General features: G+C 39.4%; 2 protein-coding genes across 2 annotated transcripts in view; both read left to right on the top strand.

Annotated features, from left to right (window-relative positions):
* LOC107679482 (coiled-coil domain-containing protein 134-like) overlaps positions 1–3,546 on the top strand; it is a 9,222-nt gene extending 5,676 nt beyond the window's left edge. The window contains exons 5-7 of the mRNA XM_016475037.1: positions 1,380–1,561; positions 1,664–1,735; positions 2,635–3,546. Of these exons, the coding sequence (XP_016330523.1) occupies positions 1,380–1,561; positions 1,664–1,735; positions 2,635–2,760 (380 nt within the window). The 3' untranslated portion in view covers positions 2,761–3,546. The remainder of the gene's footprint in view (positions 1–1,379; positions 1,562–1,663; positions 1,736–2,634) is intronic.
* A 3,797-nt stretch (positions 3,547–7,343) lies between these two features.
* Positions 7,344–13,129, top strand: LOC107679481 (nuclear factor 7, ovary-like). The gene is made up of 6 exons (XM_016475036.1): positions 7,344–7,862; positions 7,992–8,087; positions 8,542–8,772; positions 8,842–8,864; positions 8,945–9,066; positions 12,331–13,129. Exons 1-6 carry the CDS (start codon positions 7,470–7,472, stop codon positions 12,834–12,836), a joined length of 1,371 nt encoding a protein of 456 aa, XP_016330522.1. The 5' UTR covers positions 7,344–7,469; the 3' UTR covers positions 12,837–13,129.
* Positions 13,130–16,355: the final 3,226 nt, after the last annotated feature.

Below are 16,355 nucleotides of genomic sequence, written 5' to 3'. Positions count from 1 at the left end.
CAGAACACCGCTAATCCAAACTGTATGCTAATTGTCAATCATCTTTGACGATAGTGGTCCTGACAGAAATGACATAAGTCAAAATCCTGAGATACAATGTCTTTATTATGACTTAAAATTTTTGATAATGTTCACTTTTTGTTTATTTTTTTTTAATTGAGTGTCATATTTTTGACTGTCATAATTTGGACTTTTTCTCATAATTACACAATTGTCCATTTTGACTTTTAATCCCATTTTCATGTTTTAATTTAAACTTTTTTTATAATTGTATACTATATGAAATGTCAATTTTATCATAATTACAAAATTAAGGTAAAAAATCTTGAAATCATGATGAACAGTCACAGTTGACACAAAAATCAATTTGAACTCTTTTTTTTCCATGTCCTAATTTCAACTTTTAGTACATAACTATGTTTTATCTCACAAGTATAACTTTGTGTCATCATTTTGACTCATAAGTGACCTTTTTGTCTCAATTTTGACTTTTAATCTCATAATTTTAGCTTTAAAATGTGATATTTTCAATACATGAATGATAAATCATAATCATTAAATTTTATGATAAAACGTCCAACAGTCACAGCTTGTCAATGTTTCACTTAGTCAAAATTTTGACTTTGAATTTCATAATAAAAAATTTTTTCCTCATAATTTATCTTTTTTTTCTCATAACTATGTTGACTTTATTTTCTCAAAAATATTACTTTTTCCAATTTTGAATTTTTAATCTGATAATTTTATCTGTCACAATTTAACTTAACAATTTATCTGTAACTTCTTATAATTTAAATGTCATAATTTTGAATTCATAGGTGTTAAATCATGATAAATCATAAGTATATAAAATGTAGGATGTCTTAATTATATAACATAAGTCAAAATCATGAGATGAAGTCAAAATGTAAATTTTTGTCAGTTTTAATTTTCTCATAATTCAGATAGTTATCGCATAACTATAACTTAATGTTAGAATTTAGACTTTTTCATAAGTACGAGTTCTTGTCATAATTTCAGTTTTTTTTTTTACTTTTTATGAAATATCGAAATTTAATTTTTTTGTTTCATAATTTTGATTTGTCCATTTTGAATTTCACAATTTCAATTCATGTCATAATTTAGACATTTTATCTCAAAATATGACTCTTAATTTCATAACTGAGTTTTGTAATGTGGCTTCCATACAAAACACTTTTAGTCCGTTCATGTTTATTTCTATAGCACTGTATACAGTAGAGACACTTCACAGCAGCTTTAGAGAAACAGAAGCACATCACCGTCACAAGCTTCTTCAGGTTCAGCCAGCAGTAGTTTCTGTAGCAGATGATCTGTCACTGTTAAAGTGAGTTGAGTTCAGAGTCTGTGTGTTCCTCTAGCCTACTCTCACGTGGTGGAGAACACGGCGTTCTTCGGTGACGTGGCTCTGCGTTTCCCGCGCATCGTCCATCACTACTACGATCAGAACGTGGACTGGAGTGGCCTGCTGCGCTGGGGTCTGCGCTTCTGCAACCAGACGGGCGTCTTCAGCGGAGGAGCCCATCAGCACGTGCTCACGCTGGTCAGACTGAGGCATCATGGGATTATCATCATAGTCATCATCACAGGAAGTAGAGCGAAGCACGGTCAATGAGCTTTAACTCTGTGTGTGCCTTTGCTGCAGATGTCACAGGAGCTGGGGATCACTGAGAAATCTGCAGACTTCGTCAACCCGTATCGCACCGAACGAGACGACGTGAGTCACACACACACACACACACACACACACACACACACACATGTATAGAGAGAGAGAGAGATGTTTATTATAATAGATTCAGTGTTTCTTATGTGCACTGCATTGTGTTATTAAATTAGAGACTGACTAATAGTGCTTTTCAACCGCCAATAAACTAAGTAAACATAAATCCTGTTTTTGTCCCGTTTAATTTGACTTCATATACCTAGGGTTATTATAGTTAAGACTAGAACCAAAACACTTGAAATAAAATTACATTAACTGTAATTTTACATTATATTAGTAAAACATGAACTGAAAAGAAAAAAAAAAAAAAAAAAAAAATATATATATATATATATATATAATAATGAGTAAAGTATACAGTAAACCTGTATAGATATTTAAAAAAAATGAAATATTACTAACATTTTCACAATTAAAAACTAAAATACTAATTCAGTAAAACTATTTCAACCTAATAAAAACTTGCCGTTATTTACTGTAAATGTTCATTTAAAAATAAGTGTTAATGCATTTTATTCTTTCTTAACACAAACCTTTCAATACCCATGATTCATGTTTAGCGACTGAAACTATTATAATATTGTTTTAAATCTGCTGTGTAATAGCTGATATAAACACCTGTTTATTTGTGTAATGCATCAAGTCAAATCTACAGTATCACCAATCGTCCTTATTAAAACATTGAAGGATTTGCTGAACTAAATCGCTGTAATTCTTGGCCTGTAATGTGTAGATGGAGCCAGTAGAGCTTAAACTCAGACTGTGTTTGATTTCAGTTTACAGAGACTTCTGCTTGTCTTGTTATTGTATTATCAATTAACCACAGGATTATTCTGAGTGTTTCGCTTTGATTTGCATAGTTTGATGATGTAGATTTGTCTGTGTTTCAGGTGCTGCACACGGCCGAGGCCTTCCAGAAGATTCTCCGCGAGGAAGAGAAGAGGAGGAGGAAGGAGGAGAAGAGGAAAGAGATCCGGAAAGGGCCGCGGATCTCTCGCTCTCGCACCGAGTTATAGATCGGACGGAAGATCAGCCGTTTACACTCAATCAGGGAGCCTGTGCTGAATCTGCCACGGGCGTCGACGTTTACAGGCTTCAGAACGAGTCTCGGATTCGCAACGCTTGAATTGCTTCTGCTTTTAACTCTTGAGTGTGTGTTTAGTGCTGTATTGGATTAAGGGGGAGGGGTCAGTGTGGTGGGAGGAGCCAATGTGGGCGGGGCCACTCTAGTGTTTGCTGTTGGAGGGTTAGGAGTGGTGGGCGGGGATGGGAAAGTGGGCGTGGTCAAAGATGAAGGTATTTTGAACACTGATATTTCGATATTTAACAAACACTTGATAAGTTTTGATAATATAAAATCGGAAATTGTTAAAGCTCCCACATATATGAAATTCAGTTGTTTAGATTCAATATAAATGCTTTATTTGGGGGTACTTTATAGTCTAATAAGAGAATTGTGGGTAATTGATGTCTTTCTGCTTTCTTTAGAAACTGTTATTCATTAAAACATGTGTATTGTCTGTGTGGAGTGTGCGCGCGTGTGAGAGAGCGTGATGATCTGACCTGAGATCAGAGCTGCACTGCCATGAGAGAAACTCTTTAATGACGGATCTGAATCGGACTGATATCAGTGTGAATGCGGTTCTGATTCACTTCGGTTTCTCCAGCTGCTGAAGTGAGACGATCATCCGAGACTCCATCATAGAGGCTTTATCAGTCTGTTCACGTGACTGTTACTGAAATTTGTAGCGCATCAGTGGGAGATTGTTATTGACGGAATGAATAAAGTCTATTTAACACACTGCGAATGTTGAGTTATGTGTTTTTCGTGGGTTGTATTTAGAGTTTTAGCTCATGCATTTATGTTGATTTTCGGTTCATTATAATCATTTTGGCTCGAAGCTACAAATCAAGGATGTTTTGAAGAATTACCCAATGAAATTTGAAGAAAGTGAGCGTCGGCCACAGGAAAACAGCATTGCAACGGAGCGGAGCGTAACAGAAGAACTAAAATATAAAGAACTTCTGAGCAGCAGCTGGTGAGTTTATATTCCTGCCAAGATGGGGTTTATGTAAATATGTAGCGTATTATAAAACATTGCAAATATATAGTAGGATTGTTTTCCTGATGTGATCCGCACTTGTTTTCTAGGAAGCATTTTCATGGACTTGTGATCAGTCAGATACTGTTAAGATGGCATCGGGACCTGATATGAGAGAGTCTGCATCGGGGAGAGTTTAGTTTGGAGCCTAAACTTTAGATGGGTGTGAATATTTGACTTTATTTCAATTGCAGTTAAAGTTTGGATAAAGCTGCACACGCAGTGAAGAGCTGCTTCATCGCTGACACACGAGAACAAACATTTGCCCATTTTGTTTCAGGATTGTAGGTAGGCCTATATCCACGTAAACCCATGCAATTTTCCCGTTTTATAAAGTAGCCTTTTCCGTTTCAGCGAATGAAATCAAACTGAATTGCAAATGTATTTTAATGTAATATGTAAAAAATTATTTTTATTTTCTTTTTACTGCTGCAAGTCGGATTGCTTCAACAGATTTTCGTTGTATAAATGTATGCAATGACAATAAAGACCTAACCTAAACACAGTTTCAACTTCAAGGAATTGTTGCAAACCTGTTTGACTGATTAGATCAATAATGATTAATATGCGAATCTGACCTTTAGTTCTGGAAATTTAGTTTAGTTGTTAACATATGAAATGGTTTTAAAAGCACATGGCTCTATAGTTTCATCGCTTTACAGGCCCTGTCCCAAATAGAACACTTCATGCACTTTCGGTCTTACGGTAGCAGTAGTTTACCTGTCATGCGGTGCGTTCCAAGCGGGATATATCGCCCTCTGAAGGGCACTTCGGAGTGAAAGCAATCATGGCCGCCATATTGAAGTGTCGTTCCAAACTGAAGTGCTCAAAACTGGCCACTTCAAAGGGCTCTTCGGAATGAAGGATTTCGAAGGGTAGAACTGATGGACACTTCGGGCCCCCATGATCCTTTGTTGGAGCAAACCTTTAACCCACGGGGGAAAATCAACCCATGGCAACAGTTTAAAAGCAGCCCAATTCCATGGAAAAAGCGCAGACTTGACAACCCTGCATGATCCAACAGGAGCTGCAGGAGTCAGATTTGACTGATGAGAGATGACTGACAAATCATGCTGGAGGATTTGCTGCTCAACAGATCCTGAGCTCATTGAGAAATATCTGATCTTCCTTTCCACAGAGTGCGCGTGATCACGTAAACGAAAGTGAAAGTGAACAGCGAGCGCTCATTCAAAAGAGGTTTCAATACTCCGCATATTGATAGCAGTCCCTGACGCGCTAAATTATATGCAATATCATAATGTTTGCGGGAGCGGCCGGTAACGGTCAGAAATTCACCGGGAGCAGGGTCAAGAAAACAGTAGGGCTCTAATATAGAAATGCACACATTAATGAATGGTTTTGTAAACTGTACCTTCGGTTTTCATAATCCATGCGCAAGATTTCGCAATCCGTTCCCACGGGTTTGTAAACTGTACGGATTGATGCAACCAGGCCACCTGTTTAGTGCGGGATGCATTGTATTGTGTTTAAACTTTATTTTTCAAAATGGAGAATTTCCTGAATTTTCTAAAAAAACAATAAAGAGTTGGATGACGCCACTCTGTCAGTGTTTCGAGAGGAGAAGGTAAAAAGCAATACAAAACAAATAATGTACAGGTATGTTGTAATTTCTTTGCTCCCTGGCTGAATGCAATATTATAATAGGCCTAGTTATTTAATACTGAACACAGGCCAGGAAGAGTCTGACTCATTCCCCTACTTGAACACTGTTGCCGCGGGTTGTTTTCATGTCCGCGGGTTGAAGCGACACCAATAACGTGATATTTAGCTCCAGCGATGCTAATTTTACCCGGGATCCCCACCAAAAAAAAGTGTATTTTACCCCCCGGAACGCGATTTTTAACGGGGACCCCCATCGAAACATGATTGGGCTAGTTTTGAGTAGCAATTGGGCGGGTTTTGTTGTGAAAACCTGGCAACCCTGCTCATTCCTGACACCTATTTAGCATTCGAGGATTGAAAGAAAGGTATATGGACAGGGACGGATTTAGGCCTACCTCTTTTCGAGACATAGGCAAAACACATTTTTGGGCCCCCCTTCCCTATTATTATAATAGGCCTGCCCTAATATTACCAGCCAAGCAAACAAAAATATTTCTTAATCAGTGGAAACGTTACAGTGTTTTCTATCACAATAAGCGCTTGCGTTCAGTCAATAAAAATAGCTCTTAATTTGTTTGAGAACTCAGAAAGACCATTCCGTTAATAGGCGCGGCGTATATCACTTCTAGAGTTATTTCTCTAATAATTTTAACGGCCAGGAGTCACAAGCACACATCAAGACATTGTTCAGATGATTTGATTCAAGACATTTGACATGTTTCCGTCCTGAAATGTGTTGAACTAACATCAAGACATTGTTCAGATGATTTGATTCAAGACATTTGACATGTTTCCGTCTTTAAATGTGTTGAACTATTTTTTTACGCACCTCATCCCAAACCTTCTGTTGCAAATTCCAAAACGTCATTTTAGAGCTAATAATAGAGGCTTGAGCCATTGATATACAGGCTAACGCAGTTATTAATGCAGTCTAACGCGGTTATTAGAGAGAGAGAGAGAGAGAGAGATTAAGCGTGTGTGAATACCTGCATCTGTGCGTCTCTCAGCAGTGTTCAGCAGCAGTGTCTACTAATAGCGAATCTTTAAGTTAAACTGCTTCAAGAACCTCCCTACTGAGAAATGTCATGTAGCTTTTCAGTTGCGAAACTATTTTATTGATAAATTTGCGGGGCGGCGTTCAAGTTCAAGTCAAGACGACAAGTTTCTGTCCGCGTGTGTGTGGTCTGTGGGAGAGAACCGGAGAAAGCTGATTTCCGTACATAAAAAAAGTGGAAGACATGGAAATAGTTTGTCATTTTTTACCCAATTGTTTGTTATATTTATTTGCTCAATGTCTTCTGAGGTTTTGGTTCTTTTATTGTTGTAGATAGCCCATAGTATAACAAAATATGATATATCTCTTCATTGTGTTTGCACCCCCAGCCCTGTATATGGAAACAGAAGAGAAGATACTATTATAACCAGGATCCTCTAACCTTAATTATTAATGGCTTATAATAGGAAAAAGTGAGTCAGATTGCTGCAATTACTGTCATAACAGAAACAGTTGAACATGTGCTCTTGCATTGTAAGGCATAGTCAAAGAAAGCAGCTTGTTGAAAAACTAAGAGATATGGAAATCAATGACATTTCAGTTAAGAATATATTTCAGAATGCACAGAAACACGTAAGGGTTTATGATTTTCTTCTAAAATATTTGAGATACAGATTTGATTAGAATAATTTAGTTTTTTTTATTGTATATAATATTTTCGTTTATAGAGGCCTCACACTCCATCCCAGTAGGTGGCGGAAATTCACCTTAAGCTAGTTTGCCAACCGCCATCAAACACAAAAGAAGAAGAAAAAGACTCATTCCTCTCTTCTGTCAGACTGGCTCTCGATGTCTCGACAAAGGCTCACCAGAATCTGGGATCTGTGATGCATAAAGAACAATGCTCTCAAGAAGGGTTTTTGAGCAGTTTGTTTCTGAACAAACAGCAGATCTTTGTGATCCATTTTTGAAAGCAAAGTGAAAGTAAAGCTCAACAACAGTGAAAATGGCTTCAACAGCTGAATATGATTATATGTGTCCTGTATGTCATGAGATCTTCAAGACTCCTGTTATTTTATCATGCAGTCACAGTTTCTGTAAAGAGTGTCTTCAGCAGTTCTGGACAACCAAGAAAACTCAGGAGTGTCCTGTCTGCAGGACATCTTCAAGACATCAACCTCTAGTTAATCTTGCGTTAAAAAACTTGTGTGAGTCATTCTTAAAGAAGAGAAACGAGAAGCGTTCATCAGGATCTGAGGAGATCTGCAGTTTACACAGTGAGAAACTCAAACTCTTCTGTCTGGAGGACAAACAGCCGGTGTGTTTAGTGTGCTTTACTTCACAACAACATGACAATCATAAATTCAGACCCCTCAGTGAAGTGGTTTCATCACAAAAGGTAAGACAGATTTATATCTGATGATTAAAGCTGGACATGCATACATTTCTTACTACCATTTTGCTCATATTATGTGAACATATTACAGAAATATCTGGTGTCTTATATTTTTTTCACTTTAAACTCTAGGAGGAGCTCAATACAGCACTGAAGTCCTTACAGGAGAAACTGAAACACAAAGAAAACATTAAGGGAGAGTTTGAGAAAACACTTCAACACATCACCGTGAGGATTGGTATTTATACATTTGATTAGAACAGATGCATTGTTTTGTCTGACATAATTACATGTTCCTGTATTGACTGTTTACTCCTTGAAGTTTATGAAATTAACTATAAGACATGCATTTAAAATCTTTTTATTCTCGGAATGGAAAAAGTTAAAAAAATATATTGATGACGTCTGTGAATGTCTCTGAATTTTTGATCAATCTGATATTCTCTAGAATCAGAACATCCTTTGACATGCTCCCCTCACTTTTGGAAATTACTTATTTCATATTAAGGAGTTTTTAAAAATGTAACACATAAACAAAGCCTCCGAGTGCTGGTTGCTTCGACAGTGCTTCAGAAAGTTAAAGTTGTAGTTAACTAACCCACATTTACCCACTCACTCTTCATGCTGCTCCAGAATCAGTCGCGTCTCTGAGACGATTGAAGTGAATGTGGTTTGATTTCAGTCTCAAGCTGAGCACACAGAGCGTCAGATTAAACAGCAGTTTGAGAAGCTTCATCAGTTTCTCAGAGATGAAGAAGAAGCTACAATCACTGCACTGAGGGAGGAAGAGGAGCAGAAGAAGCAGATGATGAAGGAGAAGCTGGAGGAGATGAACAGACACATCTCAGCTCTTTCACACTCAATCAAAGACACGGAGGAAATGATGAAAGCCAGTGACGTCTGCTTTCTGAAGGTCTGATTTCAGATCATTGATTGATTGATGATTGAGTTGTTGATGATAAACTGTGTGTTTGTTCTGCAGGAGTTTCCAGTCTCAATGGAAAGGTGAGTGATCTGCTGCTGTCTCTGCTCTCTCTGCTTCTGATCCAAAGCCACTGCAGTTCTGATCCTGAATGTTCTTCCAGAGTCCAGATCTCATCACAGCCGGATCCACAGACTCCTTCTGGAGCTTTGATTCATGTGCCGCGTTACTTGGGCAACCTGAGCTTCAGAGTCTGGAAGAAGATGCAGGATATCGTCCAGAACAGTGAGTCTGACTGCAGAAGATCTAAACATTAGTCTTGAATTAGTTGGCCCATGCATTTTATCTTTTGCACTTCATAAAATGCAATGGAAGTTTCTGTTAAGGGAACATAGTGAGCATCAGTGCTCCCTAGTTTTTGTGGGATTTTTGTAGGGAGCGATAATTGCATTGCGCACAATGGATTTTGTGATTGAGACAGCTCTTAAAATGGTTGACTCCCTGATCAATGCTTGAAATAGTGATCTAGGAAGCTGATCAAGACACACTCATAGAATGGAAGCTTAAGTAAGATTTAAAGGGATAGTTCACCCAAAAATGAAAATGTGATGTTTATCTGCTTACCCCCAGAGCATCCAAGATGTAGGTGACTTTGTTTCTTCAGTAGAACACAAACAAAGATATTTAACTCAAACCGTTGTAGTCTATCAGTCTTGGTAGTGATAATGGCAGTCAATGGGTTTGACGGCTTCGAGAGTATAAAAAACATACACAGACAAAACCAAATTAAACCCTGCGGCTCGTGACGATACATTGAGGTCTTAAGACATGAAACAATCGGTTTGTGCCAGAAACTGAACAGTATTTATATCATTTTTTACCTCTGATCCACCGCAATGTCCAACTGTCCTGAGCGCGTTCACAACATCCGGCGTGTGAAGTCAAATAAATACGGTTGGGCAAAAAACTTTCACATTGTCTGATGATATATCAAAATCGTCTTCCATTGTGATGACGCACACTGCATCAAATTGGTCTGCATGGCTGTCGTCCCAGAAGGAAGCCTCTTCTAAAGATGATGCACAAGAAAGCCCGCAAACAGTTTGCTGAAGACAAGCAGACTAAGGACATGGATTACTGGAACCATGTCCTGTGGTCTGATGAGACCAAGATAAACTTATTTGGTTCAGATGGTGTCAAGCGTGTGTGGCGGCAACCAGGTGAGGAGTACAAAGACAAGTGTGTCTTGCCTACAGTCAAGCATGGTGGTGGGAGTGTCATGGTCTGGGGCTGCATGAGTGCTGCCGGCACTGGGGAGCTACAGTTCATTGAGGGAACCATGAATGCCAACATGTACTGTGACATACTGAAGCAGAGCATGATCCCCTCCCTTCGGAGTCTGGGTTCGCAGGGCAGTATTCCAGCATGATAATGACCCCAAACACACCTGAGGGTAAAAGTGATGGATTGGCCAATCATGTCTCCAGACCTAAACCCTATTGAGCATCTGTGGGGCATCCTCAAATGGAAGGTGGAGGAGCGCAAGGTCTCTAACATCCACCAGCTCCGTGATGTCGTCATGGAGGAGTGGAAGAGGACTCCAGTGGCAACCTGTGAAGCTCAGGTGAACTCCATGCCCAAGAGGGTTAAGGCAGTGCTGGAAAATAATGGTGGCCACACAAAATATTGACACTTTGGGCCCAATTTGGACATTTTCACTTAGGGGTGTACTCACTTTTGTGGCCAGCGGTTTAGACATTAATGGCTGTGTGTTGAGTTATTTTGAGGGGACAGCAAATTTACACTGTTATACAAGCTGTACACTCACTACTTTACATTGTAGCAAAGTGTCATTTCTTCAGTGTTGTAACATGAAAAGATATAATAAAATATTTACAAAAATGTGAGGGGTGTACTTCTGTGAGATACTGTATATATATCTATGTCTACTATGCTAGAGCACATATACGCGTCATGCACCGGATGTTGTGAACACGCTCAGACATTGCGGTGGATCAGAGGTAAAAAACGATATAAATACTGTTCAGTTTCTTGCACAGACCGATCGATTCGTGTCTTAAGACCTCAATATATTGTCACGAGCCGCAGGGTTTAATTTGGTTTTGTTTGTGTATGTTTTTTTTACTCTCGAAGCCATGGAGCCCATTGACTGCCATTATAAGACTGATAGACTGCAACGGTTTGAGTTAAAAATCTCCGTTTGTGTTCTACTGAAGAAACAAAGTCACCTACATCTTGGATGCCCTGGGGGTAAGCAGAAAAACATCACATTTTCATTTTTGGGAGAACTATCCCTTTAAGGGCTTCTGGGTGTTTAGATTTAATTCTCCAAATTTTCCAAATAAATTGTTCAATTTTTGACAGTTGGAGATTGAATAGTTTTGGCTCATTTGAGCATTCTGTCAATGTAAGTCTTTGCAAGGGCAGATTTAGTGATTTAGGGGCCCCAGGCAAAATATAGGAATGGGGCCCTATAAATTTGCACACATTTACCTGGATCAACCTTGAAGTTCCTTTCTCTGTTGTGATGCTTGCTGCTGCAAGTTGTGTCCAATGTTTCTACATTTTTCATGTGCATATTATAATGGCTTTCTTTCATGTTGTAGACCACAAAAGAGCAACTGTGGGCTACATGGTGAAATCACACACAGAACATTATTTTTTTTACCTCACCCAGTGCGGTATTCAAGTTTAAACAGGTTAAAACAGTGTTAGAGTAGGTTGGACACTAGGTGGGGTAATTTTCAAAGGCTGTCTAATTCTAAAATTTAAAATACATTTATTTTTATTTATTTTAACTACAAATTTAAATGAAACTGAAAACAATAGTGAAAAGGAAATTATACATTTACTAAGGGTTATATCACCCAAAAATGAAGAACATAGTGCATTCAGTGGTGTGTCAGAGTTGATTGGCTGTGTGGAAAGTAACTGTGCATGTGTCCTCTCTTAAATGAGTAAGCAGCATTTAAAACAATAAACATATAATACGCACTTTTGCTCAATATGTAAATACAGCTTCAGATGCATGATATTTTAATTTGCTACAAGCAGGATACAGAAGAAACGCGTTCACCGCGGACACACAGATGGTTGTTGTGATAATGAACACCACAGCAACCACTTGTGTGTCTGCGCTATCTCGTATTTGAAAAGCATTTTAGGGGGCCCAAGGTGTTGCCTACCTTTGCCTAATGGGTGTCCACCTCTGAGTCTATGAGATTTTTGGGAATTTTGATTTATTATTTTTAAGAAAACCGGAGCAGGATTTCATAATCCCGGGTAAAAAGTGGTGCTAACCCCTCTTCTAAATTACAAGTGTGAAATGTTCCTTTACCCAGAGGTTAAAAGCAGCGGAGCTTACAATCAGAATAATCCAGAGTTAAGCGCAGTATGAAAAGTCCTAATGTTTTGGTCCGATTGAGCATCAGTCCCAGTGCATGTAAACATGATAAGAGGAAAACGTCTGATGTGTTTGATCAGTAGATTCATAATAATCTGTGATGATTGTTGATTGTGTCTCATCAGCTCCTGTGATTCTGGATCCAAACACGGCTCATCCAGATCTGGTTCTGTCTGATGACCTGACCAGTGTGAAATGGAGCTGGAACAAACAACCTCTTCCTGATAATCCAGAGAGGTTTGACTGTTATCCCTGTGTTCTGGGTTCAGAGGGGTTTAACTCAGGAACACACTGCTGGGATGTGGAGGTTAAACAGAGTTCAGACTGGAGTCTTGGAGTAACTACAGCATCAAACCAGAGGAAGGGACGGGATTTCTATAAGACTTGTGTTTGGAGTGTGTGGTACGATCAGTACAGCCTGTCTGAGCAGCCTGTCTTTGGCTTTCGTGTTAAACAGGATCTTGAGCGTGTGAGAGTGTATCTGGACTATGACAGAGGAACAGTGTCATTCTCTGATCCTGTAACTAACACACATCTACACACATTCACAACCACCTTCACTCACACAGTCTTTCCATTCTTCTGTTGTTATACTATTTTCACTCTTAATATTTTACCGTTCAGTTGTTAGTAAACGTTACTCCTGTAGATCTGGATCTTCCTGCTTTCATTATGTTTCCTATATTTAATTCATATCACACGAGTAAGAGACCGTTGTTCTGAATATCAGTACTTCTGTGATTGGGCCGTGATGATCACATGACTGATATCAGAACTACAGCAACACTCACACTCTCATATTGCTCTTATACAACAGTACCAGATGTGTGTAATGTCGGGATCACACTGCAGGATTTTCAAAGTCATTGGATCGCTGTTCTTCTCACACTGCACGACTGTCTGGGGTATCATCTAGTTCAGGAGTGCCCAAACTCGGTCCTGGAGGGCCGGTGTCCTGCAGAGTTTAGCTCCAACCCCAATTAGAGACACCTCAACCAGCTAATCAAGCTCTTACTAGGCATACTAGAAACTTCCTGGCAGGTGTGTTGAGGCAAGTTGGAGCTAAACTCTGCAGGACACCGGTGGAGGCGAGTTGGAGCTAAACTCTGCAGGACATCGGCCCTCCAGGACCGAGTTTGGGCACCCCTGATCTAGTTACTGTTGTGTGCACACTTCACGACAGATCGGTGACAGGGAGTCACACATTACACAACTTTTCAATAGGAAGAATCGCCAAGAAATCTGCCTTGTTTATAAACTGTTTCACAACCAAACACATGCGAGAATTGACACATGAAATAGCATAAGCGCACTCGCGAGACAGACGTTTTCACACGAGAATGGATTTATTCCTATCAAAAATGGTAGCCTGCAAAAAGCTTGCAATCTAATTTGGCTGTACACTGATTTGCAGTGAAAAATATAGGATAAAAAAGGAGGAGAAGAATGGTTGCTTGCAGAAGCCCTGCATGCTGATGTTTTGTTGCAGATCTATGACTCCACCCCCTGAACTTCCCACTGAACTTTCCCTTGCCCTGTATGGTGCTCTCTCGTTGGCTGTAGGTCTGTTATGACTCCTCCCACTGAACTTTCCCTTGCCCTGTATCGTGCCCTCTCGTTGGCTGTAGGTCTGTTATGACTCCTCCCACTGAACTTTCCCTTGCGCTGTATCGTGCTCTCTCATTGGCTGTAGTTCTGTTATGACTCCTCCCACTGAACTTTCCCTTGCCCTGTATCGTGCTCTCTCATTGGCTGTAGGTCTGTTATGACTCCTCCCACTGAATTTTCCCTTGCCCTGTATCGTGCTCTCTCATTGGCTGTAGGTCTATTATGACTCCTCCCACTGAACTTTCCCTTGCCCTGTATCGTGCTCTCTCATTGGCTGTAGGTCTGTTATGACTCCTCCCACTGAACTTTCCCTTGCCCTGTATCGTGCTCTCTCATTGGCTGTAGGTCTGTTATGACTCCTCCCACTGAACTTTCCCTTGCCCTGTTTTGTGCTCTCTCATTGGCTGTAGGTCTATTATGACTCCTCCCACTGAACTTTCCCGTGCCCTTTACCGTGCTCTCTCATTGGCTGTAGGTTGTCGCCGACGTCATTTCCAGTCAAAACACATTTCTAGAGGACTGTGAGTCACAGACAGGTCCAGATATTTAGTATGCCAAATATCTCATGGGCATTATCGATACGTCGGTGCTTTTCAGATTGTGTTTTTGATAACACACACTGCGCGATTGTCACTCATGTGAACAAGCACCGATTTGCCTCAATTTCCACAAAACTGTCAGGAAGTGAAAATTAGGGCTAAAATCGTGCAGTGTGAACCCAGCAAGTTACAACTTAAACTAGTTTTGATGTAAAGGGGCAATAAACTTACAAACTACCAAATATTTTTATGTTGCACCATTAAGCATAGTTCAGACATAACTTGTTTGCATTTTAGGATGGAGAACATTATGTGATTAAACTGCTCTTTAACACAAAAGCATTCTAACCAGCGCATGTCTGTGTTCATCTCTCTGTCAAATAAAATCTATCATAATAAATAAAAGTTATTTCATAAGTTTTTTATCTGTATTTATTTATTGATCCCTGTAGATTCTGACCATTATTTACATACAGTAGAAGGGCAGTTTTTTAAGCATATTTCATAAATTAATTTTATTCTAAAGCAAAGTATAAAAAACTGAAATGAGATATTTGAAAAATAACTCTGATCAAAATTAGATAACACTTATAAATACCTCCAAATTACTGGTGTTAATCTGGCATCTGGTGCTAATTTCCTTAATTACAGTCGGTAGAAAAGAATCAGCCGCTTTAAAATAATCAAATTTTGTTGCTTTGCAGCCTGAAATGAAGATGGACACCATTTTTATTTTATCCAGCAGTATTTACTCGGTGCAACTGATAACATCCAAGTCAAAGATATAGCACAAAAAAAACAAAAACAATCACTGTGTTGGAAAAAGGATCACCCCCTCCAAAAAATGACTTGTAAACTCAATCAGGTGTAACTGGTCACCTTCTCAATGGCACACAAAGCCATTTGAACTGTGATCAGCTGTGCTCATTTTGATCAGCTTAGCAAGAAAAGAGCTTTCCTGGAGTTTTTCAGTCCTTGGTAGAGCAACTGAAGCAAACAATCAACTATAGGTGGCAAGGCACTGTCAAAAGATCTCAGGGATAAAGTTGTGGACAGGCACAAGTCAGGAGATGGATACAACATTTTTTCAAAGGCTTTATCAATGCCTTGAAGCACAGTGATGTCTATTATTAAGAAGTGGAAGGTATTTGGTACAACACAGACCCTCCCTGGATCGGTATGTCGCTCCATACTGGATGAAAGAAATGTGGCTTGAATGGGAGGGTTGCAAGAAAAAAGCCACTTCTCAAGAAACGCCACATGCAGTCATGACTGAGCTTTGCCAAAACGCACCTTGAAGACTCTGAGGCCACATGGAAAAAGGTGTTATGGTCAAATGAGACTAAAATTGAAATATTTGGCCTCAACACCAAACTATATGTCTGGCGGACATCAAATACAGCTCAGCATCCAAATAACAGCATTCCTCCAGTAAAGCATGGGGGTGGTGATATCCTGTTATGGGGTGTTTCTCTGTAGCAGGGACTGGAGCACTTGTCAGGATAGGAGTAAACATGGATGGGGCAAAATACCATCAAATTCTCGAGGAAAATCTGCTGCCCTCTGCTTTATGTATTCCCCAATTGTAAATCGCTTTCGATAAAAGCATCTGCAAAATGATTAATGTAATGTAAATGCTCTCTGTATGGGCTGATGAGACAGATGGGTCCCTCAGGCAAGTACAGCCTCGATGTCTCTTTCTCATCCATGATCAGATTCCAGTCTGACTGCAGCAATGAGGGATGTGATGGATGGCAGAGACAGGTGAAGGTGCACACGGTGGTCAGCTGCTTCATCAGAATAAAGCTGAAGAAATGTAGAATTGGCACAGCTGTGTTGAGATGTCAGTAGGATATGGGTTCACCGCCTGTAAATATGTGATTATTGGAACAATAAGTTTGAATAAAGCTTTGTTTCATGTGTTGTTGACTTGTAGCCCCTATATGTATGTATTTATTTTGATGCTATACTTTTATTCATTCTTTTACTCATTCATTCGTTTC

The sequence above is a fragment of the Sinocyclocheilus anshuiensis genome, unplaced genomic scaffold (assembly GCF_001515605.1).
Source record: "Sinocyclocheilus anshuiensis isolate Anshui unplaced genomic scaffold, SAMN03320099.WGS_v1.1 scaffold2583, whole genome shotgun sequence".
Taxonomy (NCBI): Eukaryota; Metazoa; Chordata; class Actinopteri; order Cypriniformes; family Cyprinidae; genus Sinocyclocheilus; species Sinocyclocheilus anshuiensis.
This window is presented reverse-complemented; position numbering and strand designations above follow the sequence as displayed.